The sequence below is a fragment of the Misgurnus anguillicaudatus genome, chromosome 12 (genome assembly GCF_027580225.2).
Source record: "Misgurnus anguillicaudatus chromosome 12, ASM2758022v2, whole genome shotgun sequence".
NCBI classification, from domain to species: domain Eukaryota; kingdom Metazoa; phylum Chordata; class Actinopteri; order Cypriniformes; family Cobitidae; genus Misgurnus; species Misgurnus anguillicaudatus.
In genome coordinates, this window is record NC_073348.2 from 20,653,375 (window position 1) to 20,670,649 (window position 17,275).

The 17,275-nt window shown below is 35.2% G+C and overlaps 2 protein-coding genes across 2 annotated transcripts; one reads left to right on the top strand and one right to left on the bottom strand.

The window, feature by feature from the left end:
* Positions 1-464: 464 nt before the first annotated feature.
* sftpba (surfactant protein Ba) lies at positions 465-9,907 on the bottom strand. The gene is made up of 12 exons (XM_073874096.1): positions 9,766-9,907; positions 9,093-9,157; positions 8,565-8,648; positions 6,693-6,806; positions 5,879-5,992; positions 5,721-5,801; positions 5,101-5,284; positions 4,701-4,843; positions 4,540-4,620; positions 3,867-3,977; positions 1,664-1,720; positions 465-1,378 (listed from the first exon to the last, which is right to left on the bottom strand). The coding sequence occupies exons 1-11, from the start codon at positions 9,815-9,817 to the stop codon at positions 1,685-1,687; spliced, it is 1,065 nt and encodes a 354-aa protein (XP_073730197.1). The 5' UTR covers positions 9,818-9,907; the 3' UTR covers positions 465-1,378; positions 1,664-1,684.
* A 1,451-nt stretch (positions 9,908-11,358) lies between these two features.
* timmdc1 (translocase of inner mitochondrial membrane domain containing 1) lies at positions 11,359-16,026 on the top strand. The gene is made up of 8 exons (XM_055208861.2): positions 11,359-11,501; positions 11,743-11,982; positions 12,104-12,269; positions 12,372-12,460; positions 12,544-12,611; positions 14,083-14,161; positions 15,489-15,599; positions 15,675-16,026. Exons 2-8 carry the CDS (start codon positions 11,750-11,752, stop codon positions 15,817-15,819), a joined length of 891 nt encoding a protein of 296 aa, XP_055064836.2. The 5' UTR covers positions 11,359-11,501; positions 11,743-11,749; the 3' UTR covers positions 15,820-16,026.
* The last annotated feature ends 1,249 nt before the right edge of the window (positions 16,027-17,275 follow it).

Below are 17,275 nucleotides of genomic sequence, written 5' to 3' on the forward strand. Positions count from 1 at the left end.
TCCTTTAGGTGAGTGTATAAACAGAGAGACTGAAAAACAAAAATTAACTATTTTGACATCAAAAGCATGAGAATTGTTTAAATGTCACCCACTTTGAACCCACAATTTCAATTCCCCATTCCAGTTTCATGCAATGTGGTTTTGGACGGGAAGTTTGGCAGTGTTGTTTGACCAACTGATGGCTTGAAGGCAAAATTCCAATGCCACGGTGATAATGAATTACTTCAGGATCTAAAGCCGCCCTTATACGCACAGTTGTTACAAATAAACAAACTATGCATGTTTGAAAGCAGTATATATTTCATTTAAGCAGGGAGGGAATGTGTAATAGTAAAGAAACACATATGTAAGCTATCTTAAAAGATGTGACCAGCTATTTTAAAGAGTCAAAGGTCAAAATTTGTAATCTATATGTGCTGCAGTTATTGCACTGATGCAATAGTTGAAGATCTTTCAAATTCAGGTTAGGAGGTCAAAGGTTTTTTTATTTGCACCTTACATGTACACAAGGAGGGAAAGGCAAACATTTGATCAATAATTGTAATGATTGTAATAATAACTTCAACATGTTGAAAAATATTCAATCAAATGACATATTAAACCATTCGGCCATGATGCTTGATGCCAAACTACAAAATAGTTAGTTACTGTAAACATATATAATTGGTTTCCTGGACAGGGTTTATTTAGTTATATTAAAACATTGTGCATCTTGAGACAAAACACTGATATATGTTAAGATGTGTCTGTGCAAGCTGTTTTTTTAGTTATGGCAGTTCAAACATGCATTTGGGGCCCCATCCAGGAAACTGCCCTGTAATGTTTTATACGTACTACAATATACCATGGTAACCACAATTTTGGACAAATACTGTAAGTGATACTGTAAGTTACTGTTATTATTGCAAAACCATTTCTGTTGATAAGGTATATACAGTATTATTATGTAATGAACGTCCTCCAATCAAAACAAATATTACTATGTTGCCATTACAAAGTACTCATCATTTTCAATATGTTTATTCCCCTCATGCAGTGATATCTAATTGTAATGTAACATGAAACCTGACTTCACATTGACCTCTTTGCAAGCATTTGCGTAGCACTAAAAACTCATAATATATCATGAGATCAATAATGCTTTTTAAGTAATAATTTTTGTTAATATATAAACCGTAAAAAAGCACGAATATATGAAGTTAGTTTTGCTTTTATCTGATTTTCTACTAAGCAAATATAATCATGAAAAATCAAGCAAAGGAGGAAAATTCAGTAGCACTTGGTCCAGCACCAAAGCTTCAACATAATACTCTATGATATGCAGAAAGGATGTTAAAGCTTCACATCTGTTTGAAAATCCTCAGCTTTTACTCTTCCACTGAAAAACAAAAACAACAAAGTAGTCCCAACACTCAAACACTTGCAAATAGGCTGAACTGTAGTGCGTCTATGTTTCTATAGGAGTCAATATTGACCATAAATGTTTACTTACAATTGACACACTGAACATATATGAGTTATTAATATAGATTATTAGGTCACTATTGAATAAGTGGAAAATACATAGATGTAGCCTACTCTGTGAGAGTAAATTACATAAGATTAAGATTATTTATGTATTTGAAATTGATTAACATTTAGCAAACTGTAGGTTCACATTTACCATAGGTATGCTGAAATGGATTTATGCCCACACATTCTTCTGACAAAAGGAAACTGCCTGTAACAGTAACATAAAGAAGCACATTATTAAAACATGGCTTATCATATCTTTCCAAATGTATATATTTATTTAAACATGAGACCTTAGGAAAATTCCTGTTACTAAAAATCCAGCCAAGTTGGTTGAGCTCATTTAAATTGGCAATAGCTGGTAAGCTGGTCAGCTTTTCCAGCCTGACCAGCTAAGTCCAGCTTGGCCATCTTAAAAAGTGACCAACACACTAGACCAGCTTGCTACACCAGCAAAACCAGGTAATATACCAAGCTGGGAGCCAGCTAAAACCAGTTCATGATGTTTTTTTCAGTAGGGACACAGAAAGACAAGAAAAGTCTCTTTGTGTTCAAATAATAGTGTTCTTCAATCACAAATAAAGCACCCAATGATTTTGTGTGACTCAGCATTCAACTTTATGAATTTTGAAGTGAAAATCAGGCTTTTTATATTACTAGTAAACGCATAAGTTCAAAATGTATTACATCTGTATTTATCTGTGAAGATTAACTTGTTGGACAAAACGTGTAAGTGTCAGAAACATGGATTTTATTTTTATTTTTTTATGTTTTGCGATAATCAAAACGTCCATAGGAAAATTTGCTTTATTTGCGAGACAACCGTGTCCCGCTAACTTCCGGTTGGCCTACAAAAATACGTCATCCCTGTGACGTGTCAGTTATGGACTATTTTTCCCTATCATTATTATTTGTTCCCTGTACATTGTTTTGAGCTTCAAAGAATAAAATAAAAAAGCGGAAGTAAGACTTGATTTGCTTCATAAAAGTTGCGTTGATACTTTATTATTTTGCTTTAATATAATTTGTATTATGTGATAACCGTTTTATAATAACGCCCTTGAGCCGTCCCAGCAAACACAGAACGTTCTCCTAACGTTAGTTTTTGGTTATTTCTGGGAACGTTATTTTTAGTTTTTTTTTTTTGCAACCATAAAATAATGTTCCCATAACGTTGCAGGGTGGTTATTTTAAAATAACCTAAAAAATAACTTATACAGAACGTTCTCTAATGGTATTTTTTGGTTATTTTTTCTAACCTAAAAATAACGTTCCCCTAATGTTATTCTAACGTTACCGTAACGTTAGAATAACGTTAGAAAAACGTTAAACTAACCTAAAAATAACGTTCTATTTCCGTAAAGAAAATGTTCCTGGCTAACCAAAAACAAACCTTAAAAAATAACTTTATGGGAACCAAAAACTAAAGTTAGGGGAAAGGACAGCATTTAAAGTTTTAGATTAACCATAGAGTTATTAACTACATCTATTATAAGATCATGAACTGATGTAATAAGGCCAACTGTTGCCAACTTTTTTCAGGAGAGTTATTAAAGGCAGATTGATTTTTTTTCGTTTTATATATATTTTTTAGGGCGGAATGGTTTGTTGCAAAAAAATTGCTAAATGACGTCATTACGTTATATCAACGCAAAACAGCATTTTTATGTAATATACAAAATACACAAAACTGACATACCATCTCAGCAAAAATATTATTTAAAATATGTAAATTTAGATTTGTTTGAGAAATATATATAAATATTAGACTATTTGTAAAAGTAATACAAACACAAGATCTTTTTGATCAGATATTTAAATATTTACAAAATGTTAAATATACACTGTAAAAAAACTTTGCTTCCTTAAAATTTTTTGTTAAATCAACTTAGATTTACAAGTCATGTCAACAGAAATGAGTTGTCACAACTTATTTTATAAGTTATACCAACTCATTTCTAGGCGAGATAAATAATAGTAAGTTAAAATGACTTGTAAATCCGAATTGATTCAACAAAAAATTTTAAGGCAGCAAAGTTTTTTTTTACAGTGTAACGCTGATACCGAATAGCTACACTCTTTTAAAAAAAATCACAGTTAATGTAGTCTATTTTCTTTAATTGTGAAATTAACAAAAGTTAAACAACAATTGAAGCACTGGAGTTCATTTACCTAAATGAAGAAAAGTTATACATGCTCTTTGAGTCACTTTTCAAAACTTTGTAATAGTATCCAATTTTTTTTTAAATTGCTAAATTTGTTGCTAGGTGCTTTTGGGAAAAAAATTGCTAGGGTAGTCTAAAAAGTTGCGAAAACTAGCAACAAAATTGCTAAGTTGGCAACATTGCACTTACCCCACAGTCTATAGCAGTCTGCAAGTCCTTGCAGCGGTAGCTTATACCCAGAGTACATGGGTCACCATGAGTAACCGGCTCACTGTCTCCAATGACACACATATTTGCTTTCTAATAAATCCAAGAAATAGAAAATACCAGACTTATTAATTTGCTGTTCTGTTTATTAGCTAAAAATAAAATCATTTGCCATTTTTATGTAGTCAAGTCATGTGTCTGCTAGTTAAGTATACAACATCGCCATCTGCTGACAGACTGTAATATTGCCTTCAGAGTCTTGCCTTTTAAAGGCAGGGTCCATGATCTCTAAAAGCCAATGTTGACATTTGAAATCACCTTAACAAACACGCCCCTACCCCAATAGAATCTGGACCCTATGTTGATAGACCCGCCCCACACATATGCGACCCAGACAACAATGTCGGTTAGAAACCACCTTACTGCTGCTACAAGTGTGTTTTGGTAGTCGGACCGATTCCCTTTTCCAAAGTCATGCACCCTGCATTAAAACCCCAGAAAGTAAGATAAAAGGAACTGTAATAAGGAACTAGAAACTCACTAGAAACTAGATAAAAGGTAAATATTATTGTTTGTACCTAGTACACCATAGCATTGTGGCAGTGAGCCTTCCACAGACCACCAGCAAATATACATTTTATGTGCATTTTATTACCTTGCATACGTCAAGTGCTTCCTGTTCTTGGCCCAGAAACAGTCCAAGCTGCTTTCCGTAACGCTGTGTGTAGGTCTTGCACTACAGATATAGAAATCATACATATAATTTTACACATAGTGACATGAGTCAATCATTTAGAGAGATGGTTGATGTCTGACCTTTGGCATGGCATTAGGATGCATCTGACACACATAGTCAAGGAAAGAAGCAGTCTGGAGCTTGGTGGCATTTGAGCCCAGATGCATACGGGTCAAAACCGCCAGTGTAAGACAAGAATCACAGTCTGAACGCACAGGATCTTCTGTTATAAAAGATATGGAGACAAACTTTAGGATGCTATAATGCATCAGTTGTTTACCAAAATTCCAAAGCTTTATGTAGATGTGCAATGTATGATTTAAGAATGTTCAATTGGTTCCCACCAATACCTAAAAAGACCCACAAAACCAATTTCAGTTTCCATGAAAACGATTAAAAACACCTATTGTAACTATTATAAATTAGTGAGATTTCTATATATTTATAGGGAGTGCAATAAAAATACTGTTGTGCCTTAACCTGTTATAGGTCTTTCTATTATTCCACAAAGAAGAAGAAGCTTGCATATCAGGTCAGGAGAGGTTTCGTTCAACAGCATTTCGATCAGTGCTTTGGCGTATTTTTCAACGATGTTGTTGCACTGTGACTGAATCGCAGCTGGAAACTCGCTGCACAAACGCTCAAGCAGGGACATTATGGCTTGCTGTATGGTACAAAAACAGATGAGATTTATTGTAGGAGCTTTTAGGACTTTATGACACAAAATGTGTGTATGGCTGTGTTTATAATAAAAATAGCATAGTAACATACTACTCCTACTGTTTCTGCAGTATAGTAGACCTATTTACCATACGCACAGTATGTAAGAAAGCACATTGGTGTGGAATATTGCATACAAAACAAAAAGGATGTGCTTTACATTTCATCCTTAATTTAATGAATTTCAGCATGTTGATCATTTAAAAATTTTTTTAATAAAATATATTTTATATTTCTATATCGTGGATGGTATTCATATGCAATGTAGGTCACATGCACTTTCGTGAAATAATACTTTTTTGTATTTACTTACTTTGTAAATAAATATACTACAGGCTGTACACTTTCATACTATAAATTCATCCTAAAATGAATTATACCTCAGTCCTCTCTTTAGGAAGCATTTCCTCGAGTTTGTTTACGATGTATTTGCACAAAGTGCACTGAATAGACATCTCGTGCTGTTGAAAGGGAAAAGAAACTGTATAACTCACGAAACATCTCAAAACATCAAACTTTCACTTCTTCTAAATATTACCTTCATAGTTGGCATTGTTACGGTTTTTGTGATGTGATCGAGCAACAGCTCTTTCATCTTGCCATTGTCACGACCATCACACAGCTCAAGTAATTTACAAATTTGCTCGGGTTTCTGCAGAAAGATGACAAGTTAGTAAAAAATTTAGAGACTGTTCTCTTCTTTATTGCCCTGCAAGACTCTGGAGTGGACATTTATAGATTCATGTACCACTTAAAGGTACACTGTGGGACTTTAAGTGGCATCTAGTGGTGAGACTGTGAATTGCAATCAACGGCTAAGTCCACAGCGCACCCCTTCCATTCGAAACGCATAGTAAAGCTACAGTGGCTGCCACAGGAAAATACGTCATCGTCTAAAGGGGGTCCACACCAGACGCGCAGGTCAGCGCCACGTCGAGTCGCGTCTCGGAGGTATCGTACTCCGGAAGTGCACATTAAATAGCGCGAGCTTATTCAGATAGCGTCTACTTCAAAATGTTAAATATATGTTAGCAGCCAATGTTAATCATTAATGATTTGGGACAAATATGATGTTATTTAATGTTAAATGTGAGTGGCGCTCTGTGCCACGACAGGGATTTGAGCAATTCCTGAGTCGTAGCTCAGGAATTAGGCGCCATAAAAACGGCTCATTCTAAGGTAATAAAAACAATACAGTTCGTTATGTAAGGTCTTTATACACCCCTGATAATATGGTTATGCATATTATATTACATTTCTGTCAAGAGATGATTCTAAAAGTCCCACATTGCACCTTTAATATGTAATTCAATATGTTCAATGCACATTTATAAATTTGGTAAATTACGTACCATTACACCGGTAAGAAAGCCAATGGCTATAGGAATCACTTTTTGAACCTGAGCATGGCAGGTTTCCCTCATTTGTTGAGGTATCTTATCACAGAAGTATTCAAATGTATCAGTGATTCTTTCCTGGAAAGGATAAACAAAGAATTGTTTTGGTTTAGCCACAACACATATAAAATATATATTAAATATAATTTTCAAGCTCTCATGTATGATTATATACAACAAGTATCTGGACATTAAGGGTTTTTTTCCGGACAAGGCTTTTCCTAGTCCCAGACTAAAATGCATGTTTGAGAGCCTAATTTAAAGGAACACTTGACTTTTTTGAAAATTGGCTCATTTTCCAGCTCCCCTAGAGTTAAACCATTTGAGTTTTACCGTTTTGGAATCCATTCAGCTAATCTCTGGGTCTGGCGGTATCACTTTTAGCCTAGCGTAGCATAATTCATTGAATCCGATTAGACCAATAGCATTGCGCTCAAAATTACCAAAAAGTTTTGATATTTTTCCTATTTAAAACGGGACTCTTCTGTAGTTACATCTTCTGTAGTGTGCTAAAACCGATGGAAAATTAAAAGTTGCGATTTTCTAGGCCGATATGGCTAGGAACTATACTTTAATTCTGGCGTAATAATCAAGGACTATACTGCCGTACCATGGGTGCAGCAGGCGCAATTATATTAAGCAGCGCCTGAAAATAATCCCCAGCTAGGTAACTTTCAATGCGACCGGCACTAAGTTTGTGTAGTTGCAGAGCTGTGTATTTTCTGGCGCTGTGGAATATCATTGCGCCTGCTGCACACATGGTAAGGCAGCAAAGTTTAGATAGGAAAAATATCGAAACTCTTTTCGTTATTTTTGAGCGCGATGCTAATGGTCTAATCAGATTTAATGGATTAAAACTATGCTACAAGTTGTACCGCCAGACCCGGAGATCAGCTGAATGGATTCCAAAACGGTAAAAATCAATTGTTTAACTCTATGGGCGCTGGAAAATGAGCCATTTTTTAAAAAAAGTGGAATGTCCCTTTAAAAACATCTTGCACTGACATATCTTAACATATATCAATGCCATTGTTTTGTCACAAGATGCACACTAGTATTTTTTTTGTAGGGCATGTTGTAAAAATGTAAATGTCCTAATATAACTAAGCCCTAGATCTACAAACATCAGTGCTTTAGGCACACTTTTATCTGTGTCTGTTAGTACACCTTTGTGAACTTAATGAAAAATATACTAAATTAATTCATTTTTAAAGTGATATTAAACAAAATGCACACTATTAAAAGTTCAAATAGTTTACTTCTGCTTCTTAGTACAACTTCCTTATTTCTTTGAAATGTAATTGCTATGTAAAACAGTGGTTTTCAAACTGGGGGCCGGGGCCCCCAGGGGGGCTGCGAGATGGTGCCAGGGCGGCCCCAGTTTTATGACATTTTATTAATTTATCATGAATTCTGTGTAATTAAACCTAAAAAAAGTAGGCTACTAACCAAAAGCACTACTTTTTTGCATAATTGAATTTTTTTTAATTAAAATGTTGAGTTTTAGAACAGTTTTTGTCAGAATTATTTTTTGGGGGGGCCGCGAAGGAATGCACCGAACACAAGGGGGGCCGCACGTTGAAAAAGTTTGGGAACCACTGATTTAGAGCACGAAGAAAATCATGCAAATCTAAGATAAACAAACTTTGACTTATACATTTTGTCTTCCTCAAAAGCTGTGTAAATAGTTGTAAACTGATACATTTTCGGTGCATTGGTTAAATGCTGGTGTCCACCTAAATTAGTTAAAAGACTGTCATCAAGCTAAGAAAGCATAAACAATTATTCATCCTATTATCTGCCTGCATGTGTGGATTTGTCTGTGGAGATTCTTTCCTGGAAGTCTTTATTTGAAAGTAAGTCGATCGTAATTTGAAAAATCTGAATGCAGTCCTGACACACGTCTCCAGTCTATTGAATATAATATATAATATCATATAATTTATGAAAAAGGCACAGCTGTATTTGTTGTATTATGAAGTTTAGTCTTATCAAATGTTTGATCTGATCTAAAAATATGAAAAAAGGGCAAATTCAAAGAAACGAGAAGTGAGAGCGTTGGTACTGTATATTTCAGGTGCAGTGTGAAATGTTTGTGTGAAGGGGGTTGAGGATATGAAAATAACTTTGTGTCTGTTTCAAAGAATATCAGTTAAAAAACTGTGGGGGTTGCATGACAGTATATTTAATATAGGTTTGCATTATGTTTAGCCAGTGAGTTGAGTTCATGAACTAAGGTAATGAAAAGCAAATCGAGATAGAGAGTACAAAATCTGCTTTCATTTTATACAATAAAACGGTGGTGAAATCAGCTGAAATAAAATGTCAAGCATTTGCCATAAAGAAAAGACTCACCTCAGTCTTATCTGTATCTATCTGAACATTCCTCATACTGACTGTGTCAACAGATCGTGGTATGACTGTCGGGAATAAAATCAATGTTAATATACTGTACAAGACCTTTTATTGAACTTTACCAGGAACCTTCTTTGAGCTTCAGTAAATTTCTGACTAGAAACTATGCATACATAAAAACTAAAACCTTTTTTAATGCACAATCTTTTGTAAAATTGCATGTATGCTTGAGTTTAAGTAATAATTATATGAGAAAATATTTGAGTAATTGTAATTTTTGTGTATTGTAAAATCTTTGTTTGGTATTTCTTTAAAATATTTACTTAAATTTAAAATGAAAAATTGTTAAATTAAGTTTTAAAACTTAAACTGTAAAAAATAAAGATAACCATTAATTTAGATAACAATTTATTAGCTTATTATTATTATTTGATCTTTTGTAAATTTTGTAAAGCAAAAGTGTAATTGGTTAACTTGTGTTTTAACATCCAACAGCGTTTATCTTAAAATTATGTATTTATCTACTATATGATCATTTAATATTATATTGTTATTTTTTTGTCAAACAATTGTAAAAATTCCTAATTTCTTCTAGTTTTATATTTTTTATGCACAGGAATTCATGTAAATCTTAAAAGAATAATATTAGTAGTATCATCAACATTTTATTTACCTGAACCCAGAAGGGTGATGAAGAAGAAAAACGTAAGTTTGCTGGCAGTCATGTCTTCAGTCAGTTCAGTTGAAGAACCAAGTTGAAAAGCCAATATGCTCTTAAACTTGTCCCTCAAAGAGGAAATACATCCTTTATATATCTGCATACAACCAGTGATGCCCCAAAGGCACAACCCAAGTGTGATAAACATAGACCATTGTGCAAATAAGGCAGCTTTGCTTTAATAATAATAAAAAAACATTGCTTAATCACAATGTTTGACAAATAACAGATAAAGCCAATTTTTTATGGTCTGTCTAAATCAAGATCACTATGGGGCGGTTTCCTGTACAGGGTTTAGATAAATCCAGGACGAGACCTTACTTATATTAGGACATTTAAGTTTTACAAACAAACCCTACAAAAAACAATACTGATATGCATCTTGAGACAAAACAATGGCACTGATATAAGATATCAGTGCAAGATACTTTTGAATTAAGGCAACCCAAACATGCATTTAGTCTGGGACTATACACTCTAAAAATGGCTGGGTTATTTTTGACCCATAATGGATAAATATTAAACAGAACACATGCACATGGGGTTAAAAATTACCCCGTGCTGGGTTAAAAATGACCAAATGTTGGGTTGTTGTTATGCATCTTAGTTAGGGATAATGAGTCTTACTTGTCAGATTGAAATGAGTTCAGTCTATATTTTGAAAACAGTTATGATCAGTTTTGAAGAAAAAACTTGACTAACTATTAAGTCTAAACAGCTTATAACCGGCCACTGGTTCTAAAAGACCTGTGGAGGATAGAAGAAAACATAAACTGACTAAATCCTTGCTATAGCTTATACAAATATTGTACAGACTTGGGATCAGGACTGGAGTTGGACTTTTCAATGTAGTGACCTGGCTGTACAGACTTGCTTATATATATTTAAATATTTAACACACATTGTTTTTGCTGCCACATTACCAAAAACAAATGGTCATATTTTGAGTTAGATTATACATTATTTTTACCAGATGAATTTGTTTGCATACAGGAAAGAATCTCTAGCCACAACAAACAGTTCATTTTCTGCTTTGTGCAAAACAAAATGAATGAGTGTGAATGTCCGGATTAACAACTTCTATTGTCCTTCATGATAAAGGTGTTTTAAAATAATAGTTTTTATGATTTATTTATAATAAAAAAGTTTAATAAGAAATTATGTCATTATTTCCTTGTCAATTCCTAATACATTTATTTTTTATTTTATGCTTATAAATTCCTTTATTTCTATTGAATTATTGTAGCTAATGGTATGCCAGCCACTCCCTTGTAGTTTTTTGTTGTTGTTAGTTTGTTTGTTTAATTTGTAGTAAAACTATAGTAATTACAAATGTATCTTTGTCTCACCAGTTTGACTGTAACCAACTGTGATATTTAGATGAACTGTGGTAACTTAATAGCCTACAAATGGTAATCGATCCACCAAAAATCGCTGTTAGGCCAACTTCACTTTTTCTACAATAAATCCATGGTTATTTTTTTCCTGAAAATGACTCACGGGACAGCTCGTATTTCACCAAAATCTGTTGATTTTACCCACATCCACGTAACGTTTTATGGCGTGTCGCAGTGTAAATGCATTTTTGTAGTTAGGTCCTCCACCGCTAGATGGCGCCACTGGATCAGTTGTGTTAGGAAGTGAACATTTTGACATTGTAATGTCACTGAAGGAGCGCTGAATGAAAACTGGTTAGGCATGGTGCTATGTTATACTCTTGTTTTTTTTTATAAAGTTGTCATGCAACCATTTTGCATAGATGGCGATATAGTGATGTAATTTAACGTAATAGATACTGTAAAATCTATGTACAGTACATAAACTGTGGTACTATATTTCCAGCATGCACACAAGTGTGGATGAAAGTAAGTAACGTTACATAGAAATATTCTTATACATCTGGTCATACGTTTCTCTCATTGGATTTAACAGCACCTTGATGCAAACTGTAAGAGGACAGGGATTATCATCCACATGTGGAGGGACCGATACAAAGGAGCTCGAGGGCTCACGTTCTGGGTTACTCAGTGGTCTTATGCTACCTCTTCCCCATGTACACGCGGTTGATAACCCCTCCACACAGACAAGCAGCAACTCTTTACCACAACACATAGGCAAGCCGGAGTTTCCTGACACAGGATGGGACAGACTCAAAGAGGTTTTCTGGAGACGGTGAGTATCAGTCATGTTTCTAAAGTCCTTCATTAGAGTTTATTCAGAAATAAACCATTCTGTGAAAATTGATATCTTTAATATTGACTGTTTTTCTGGTTCATCTTGCTTTGATGTGCAGTGAAGGTCAGATGTACTCAGAGGAGATGAGGAGTATAGTGAAGAGTGGCATCGCTGCAGCTATGGTTGGGATGGTCTATGGAGGACTTCCTGGAGCCAGAGATGCCCGAGAGAGATTTATCCAATTTAGCCAGGCTGAAATTTACCAAAACAGAGTGGATGCAGTGGTAAGTATTTTAAACATTGTTTGAAAGGGATTGAATTGATCTTATTTCACATTTTGTTTTGCGTTGTTGTTTTGCGGAATTAATATATAAATCTGTCACCAGCGTTCGGCTCATAATGCAGCTATTCGTGGTTTTGTGCGTTTTGGCTGGAGGTGGAGCTGGAGAGTAGCAGCGTTTGTAACTCTGTTTAAGTGAGTTGAAATACATATAATGCTGGCAATATTAATATAATGTTAATGTTTTTTAAAAGCAAATGTTTTCTCTCTTTCTACAGCACTGTCAGTACTGGACTAACAGTGTACAGAGACAAAAATGCTTTAAGTCATTTTGCTGCCGCAGGTGGTAAGTTGACCATTGTGCCAAATTCCTGATTATTATGGGACATACAGTAGACGGTTAACTACAACATTGTTATTTTAATCTGACAACAAAATTATCATCTATGGAGCAATTACAGTAAGTTTCGCACATGAAGGCACAATGTGAAAACCACCCAAAAAATTGTGGGTCAGGACCATAGACTGTAAAAATATGGACTTTAGTGATGGGAGAAATGAAGCTTTTTGAAGTTTTTCGAAGTGTTCAAAACACCATACACGCTGGCGACACCTGCTGGTCAAGATAGTGTAAAAGTAACAAGATCTGTCCAAACATTTGACACTTTTTACAAAATAATAGCAAGACTTTTTTATAATAATATGTTTTTAAGACAAATAAATTATTTAACTTAAAGGAATAGTCTACTCATTTTCAATATTAAAATATGTTATTACCTTAACTAAGAATTGTTGATACATCCCTCTATCATCTGTGTGCATGCACGTAAGCGCTGGAGCGCGCTGCGACACTTCGTTAGCATTTAGCTTAGCCCCATTCATTCAATGCCACCATCCAGAGACAAAGCCAGAAGTGACCAAACACATCAACGAGTAGTTATACGAGCAAGTTTGGTGGTACAAAATAAAACGTAGCGCTTTTTTAAGCGGATTTAAAAGAGGAACTATATTTTATGACGTAATAGCACTTTTGGGAGTACTTCGACTCGCCAGAAAAGTCCGCTCCCCTTCTCACTCTCATAATGGGAGAGGGAGGGTGTTACTGTGCCGAGTCGAAGTACTCCCAAAAGTGCTATTACGCCATAAAATGTAGCTCCTCTTTAAATCTGCTTAGAAAAGCAATACGTTTTATTTTGTACCACCAAACTTGCTCGTATAACTACTCGTCTTAAATAGGAAAAACGTTGATGTGTTTGGTCACTTCTAACTTTATCTCTAAATGGTACCATTGAATGAATGGGGCTAAGCTAAATGCTAACGAAGAGTCGCAGCGCACTCCAGCGCTTACGTGCACGCACACAGATGATAGAGGGATGTATCAACAATTCTTAGTTAAGGTAATAACATATTTTAATATTGAAAATGAGTAGACTATTCCTTTAAGTCATAAATAAAAGTGTATTCTGTGTTTTTGGTTTTATTTAGGCCAAACAAATAATTAAAAACGTAATCCCCTTTTTATTATGCACATGTTTTTCATTAAATCTGTCTTTAAACAAAAAGTAGACAAAATAATAGTGTTATTAGTCAGAAGGATGAATGTTTTATAAACTTGCATAATAAACCTGACCCGAGTTCACCTAACCATATTAGACACTGTTCATTTGTGATCAACTCCCTCTAGTGGTAAATCATCAGATTTTCGAAACGTTTCAAAACAGTTATGAAGCCTTGTTTGCTAAAATAATGTGACATGGCCAGTTTGATGCAGTGTTTCGAGTGAGTGAATGGCAATTATATCATATGTTTGTGTTTAGCTGTCACAGGAGGAATTTTTCGGCTTAATCTGGGATTAAGAGGACTTGTGTCCGGTACACTCATCGGAGCAGGACTGGGGTAAGAAAAACAGAGAAAGAGATTTGCATTTATATTTATGCATTAGGCAGATGCTTTTATCCAAAGTGACTTACAGTGCATTAAGTACAGTGAGAAAATTAGCATTTGAACACCCTGCTATTTTGCAAGTTCTCCCACTTAGAAATCATGGAAGGGTCTGAAATTGTCTTTATAGGTGCATATCCACTGTGAGAGACATAATCTAAAAAAAAATCCAGAAATCACAATGTATAATTTTTTTTAACTATTTATTTGTATTATAAAGCTGCAAATAAGTATTTGAACACCTGAGAAAATCAATGTTAATATTTGGTCCAGTAGCCTTTGTTTGCAATTACAGAGGTCAAACGTTTCCTGTAGTTTTTCTTAAGATGGGCCTGGACATGTGCTGGTTTAAGCAGGGGAACCTTCCGTGCCATGCATGATTTTAAACCATGACGTCTTAGTGTATTACCAACAGTAACCTTGAAAACGGTGGTTCCAGCTCTTTTCAGGTCATTGACCAGCTCCTCCCGTGTAGTTCTAGGCTGATTTCTCACCTTTCTTAGGATCATTGAGACCCCACGAGGTGAGATCTTGCATGGAGCCTCAGTCAGAGGGAGATTGACAGTCATGTTTAGCTTCTTCCATTTTCTAATGATAGCTCCAACTGTGGACTTTTTTTTACCAAGCTGCTTGGCAGTTTCCCCGTAGCCCTTTCCAGCCTTGTGGAGGTGTACAATTTTGTCTCTAGGGTCTTTGGACAGCTCTTTGGTCTTGGCTATGTTAGTAGTTGGATTCTTACTGATTGTATGGGGTGGACTTTATGCAGCTAACAACCTCAAACAGGTGCAATTTAGGATAATAAAAGTGGAAGTGGACATTTTAAAGGCAGACTAACAGGTCTTTGAGGGTCAGAATTCTAGCTGATAGACAGGTGTTCAAATACTTTTTTGCAGCTGTATCATGCAAATAAATAGTTACAAATTCATACGTTGTGATTTCTGGATTTTTTTTGATTATGTCTCTCACAATGGACATGCACTGACAATTTCAGACCCCTCCATGATTTCTAAGTGGGAGAACTTGCAAAATAGCAGGGTGTTCAAATACTTATTTTCCTCACTGTATGGATTTTTTGTATGGGGTTGAACTCACAACCTTTTGCAGGGCTAATGCAAAGCTCTGCTACTTGAGTTACAGGAAGCTTTATTGTCGAAGAGATGATGTCAGTCAGTCAGCATCAGTGCTGTTACATTAACCCTTTATCTTGGTGTTTAAAAATGCACAGTAGCAACAGTGCTGTTGTACAATATATCAGCACTGTTGACGCGTGATGTTTTCACAGGTTGCCAGCTGGACTGTTCATCATTGGTCTACAGAAGCTCGGGGGCGAGACCATGTGTGAGAAGAGGCATAGAGAAAGAAGAGAGTTACATGAGCTGAGAGTCGCTGAATGGTTTGTTTAACTTGGATTACAGATTTTATGAACAGTTTACCGTTATAACAAACTAAGGTGATGTTTCTATCACAGGGCTGCTCGTCTCAATCTCACAGATGACCTCATCGGAGAAATCAGTGGGAAAAATCAGGAAGCTGAAATTGACCTTAAACGAATTGAGGAACTGCTTGGTCAACCCAGGAATGAGAAAGGAGTAAAGGACACAGACAGCCAATGACATCACATACTTGACAGTATAACGGGTGTGGGGTGGGGGGTATTTAAACCTGAATGACCAACATGTAAATAAAAACCCTTTGCTGAACATTTTTACTGTCATCTGTCCAGGATGCTGTAGTTGTTTAAAAGCTAAAACGCCTAGGCTGGTAGACAGATTTGGTTTTGTGAAACTAAAACCAATCCAATAAAAAACTATGCCAAAATATTTTATAGTTAAATTGAGGTAATATTGTTCAGAACAACTTTATCTACAGTATTGAGATGTATTAAATAGAGCTGGTCAGCATTAGCTTACAATAGGCAACTTTCTGTAGGCTACTGTATCTTTCTGTGTCTGCTTTGCATTTTCTCAACACCTATGCTTATACAAGGATAGGTTTAAAAAGTAAACCTATTTTTTTCCTGATTGTAATGTTTTTAGTAAGACATGTTTGTTAAAACTAGTTATATTTCATAATTAAACTAAGTCCTAGTCCTGGTTTAAAATAATCTCTGTCCGGGAAACCACCCCTATATTATATTATCTATATTGTGGCACTATTTAAGCAATAACAGTGGTAGTTTTTAAGACGCTGTCCATTATATGTGTCTATGTTTTGCTCTGTATGTTGTAGTATACAGTCTTGGCCAAAAGTGTTGGCACCCCTGAAATTTTTCTCACAAAAATTTTTTTGCAATTAACACCTGTTTCACATATACTCCGTTTTTTTTACGTGCCCATGTTTGCTATTCACGTTTATTTCCTTGGTGTGTATTGAAACAACACAAAAAACAGAGGAAAAAAGCAAATTTGACATAATTTCACTACACTTCTTTTCAAAACTCCAAAAATGGGCCGTATAAAATGATTTGCACCCTTTCAAAATTCTGAATAAACAAGTTAGTTTTTAGGCACATGATGCTTCTTTAAACTCACCTGGGTCAAGTAACAGGTGTGGGAAATATAAAAATCACACCTGAAAGCAGATAAAAAGTAGAGAAGTTGACTCAGACTATGTTTACACGTAAGCGGCCATTTTCATAAAAGGACATTTCAGTCTCTCCGGTATCAAAAACAACTTTGTGCACACATGTCTGTTTTCAGAAAAGTGTTAGTTGACACGTACCTGTCTATACTGCCCTACAAAGCCAAAGCGCAGTAACTACGCATTTGTCCAAAATTGAGTTAATGGTTAAAATGGGCTTTGTGAGATCTGTTGTGTCTTGTGACAAAGTCTCCTGGTTCAATTTTGTCCCATTTCAGAAAAACGTGTGTGCCAAAATTGCAGTAACATGTTTGACTGGCTGGTGTAAAGAAACCTTTAAGGGCATTTTTCTCAGTTTCAGTGTTTGCGTAGTTACTGCACTTAGCCTTTGGTGGGCAGTATATGCCGTCAAGAGTATACCAAACCTCTAGGTGGCAGTGTAACAAGAAGCTCAAGCCCACGTAAGCCAATCAGAATCCCGAAAACATC

Bases quoted from the DNA above. Each gene is read 5' to 3' on its own strand.
- sftpba (XM_073874096.1), bottom strand. From the start codon at position 9,817: ATGACTGCCAGCAAACTTACGTTTTTCTTCTTCATCACCCTTCTGGGT. The intron at 8,649-9,092 runs GTGAGTCTTTTC...TATATTCAATAG, and splicing joins TAGATACAGATAAGACTGAG to ACTGGAGACGTGTGTCAGGA. The intron at 1,721-3,866 runs GTAAGTGCAATG...TTACTGTTACAG, and splicing joins AGACTGCTATAGACTGTGGG to GCAGTTTCCTTTTGTCAGAA.
- timmdc1 (XM_055208861.2), top strand. From the start codon at position 11,750: ATGCAAACTGTAAGAGGACAGGGATTATCATCCACATGTGGAGGGACC. The intron at 12,612-14,082 runs GTAAGTTGACCA...GTTTGTGTTTAG, and splicing joins TCATTTTGCTGCCGCAGGTG to CTGTCACAGGAGGAATTTTT. The intron at 14,162-15,488 runs GTAAGAAAAACA...ATGTTTTCACAG, and splicing joins CTCATCGGAGCAGGACTGGG to GTTGCCAGCTGGACTGTTCA.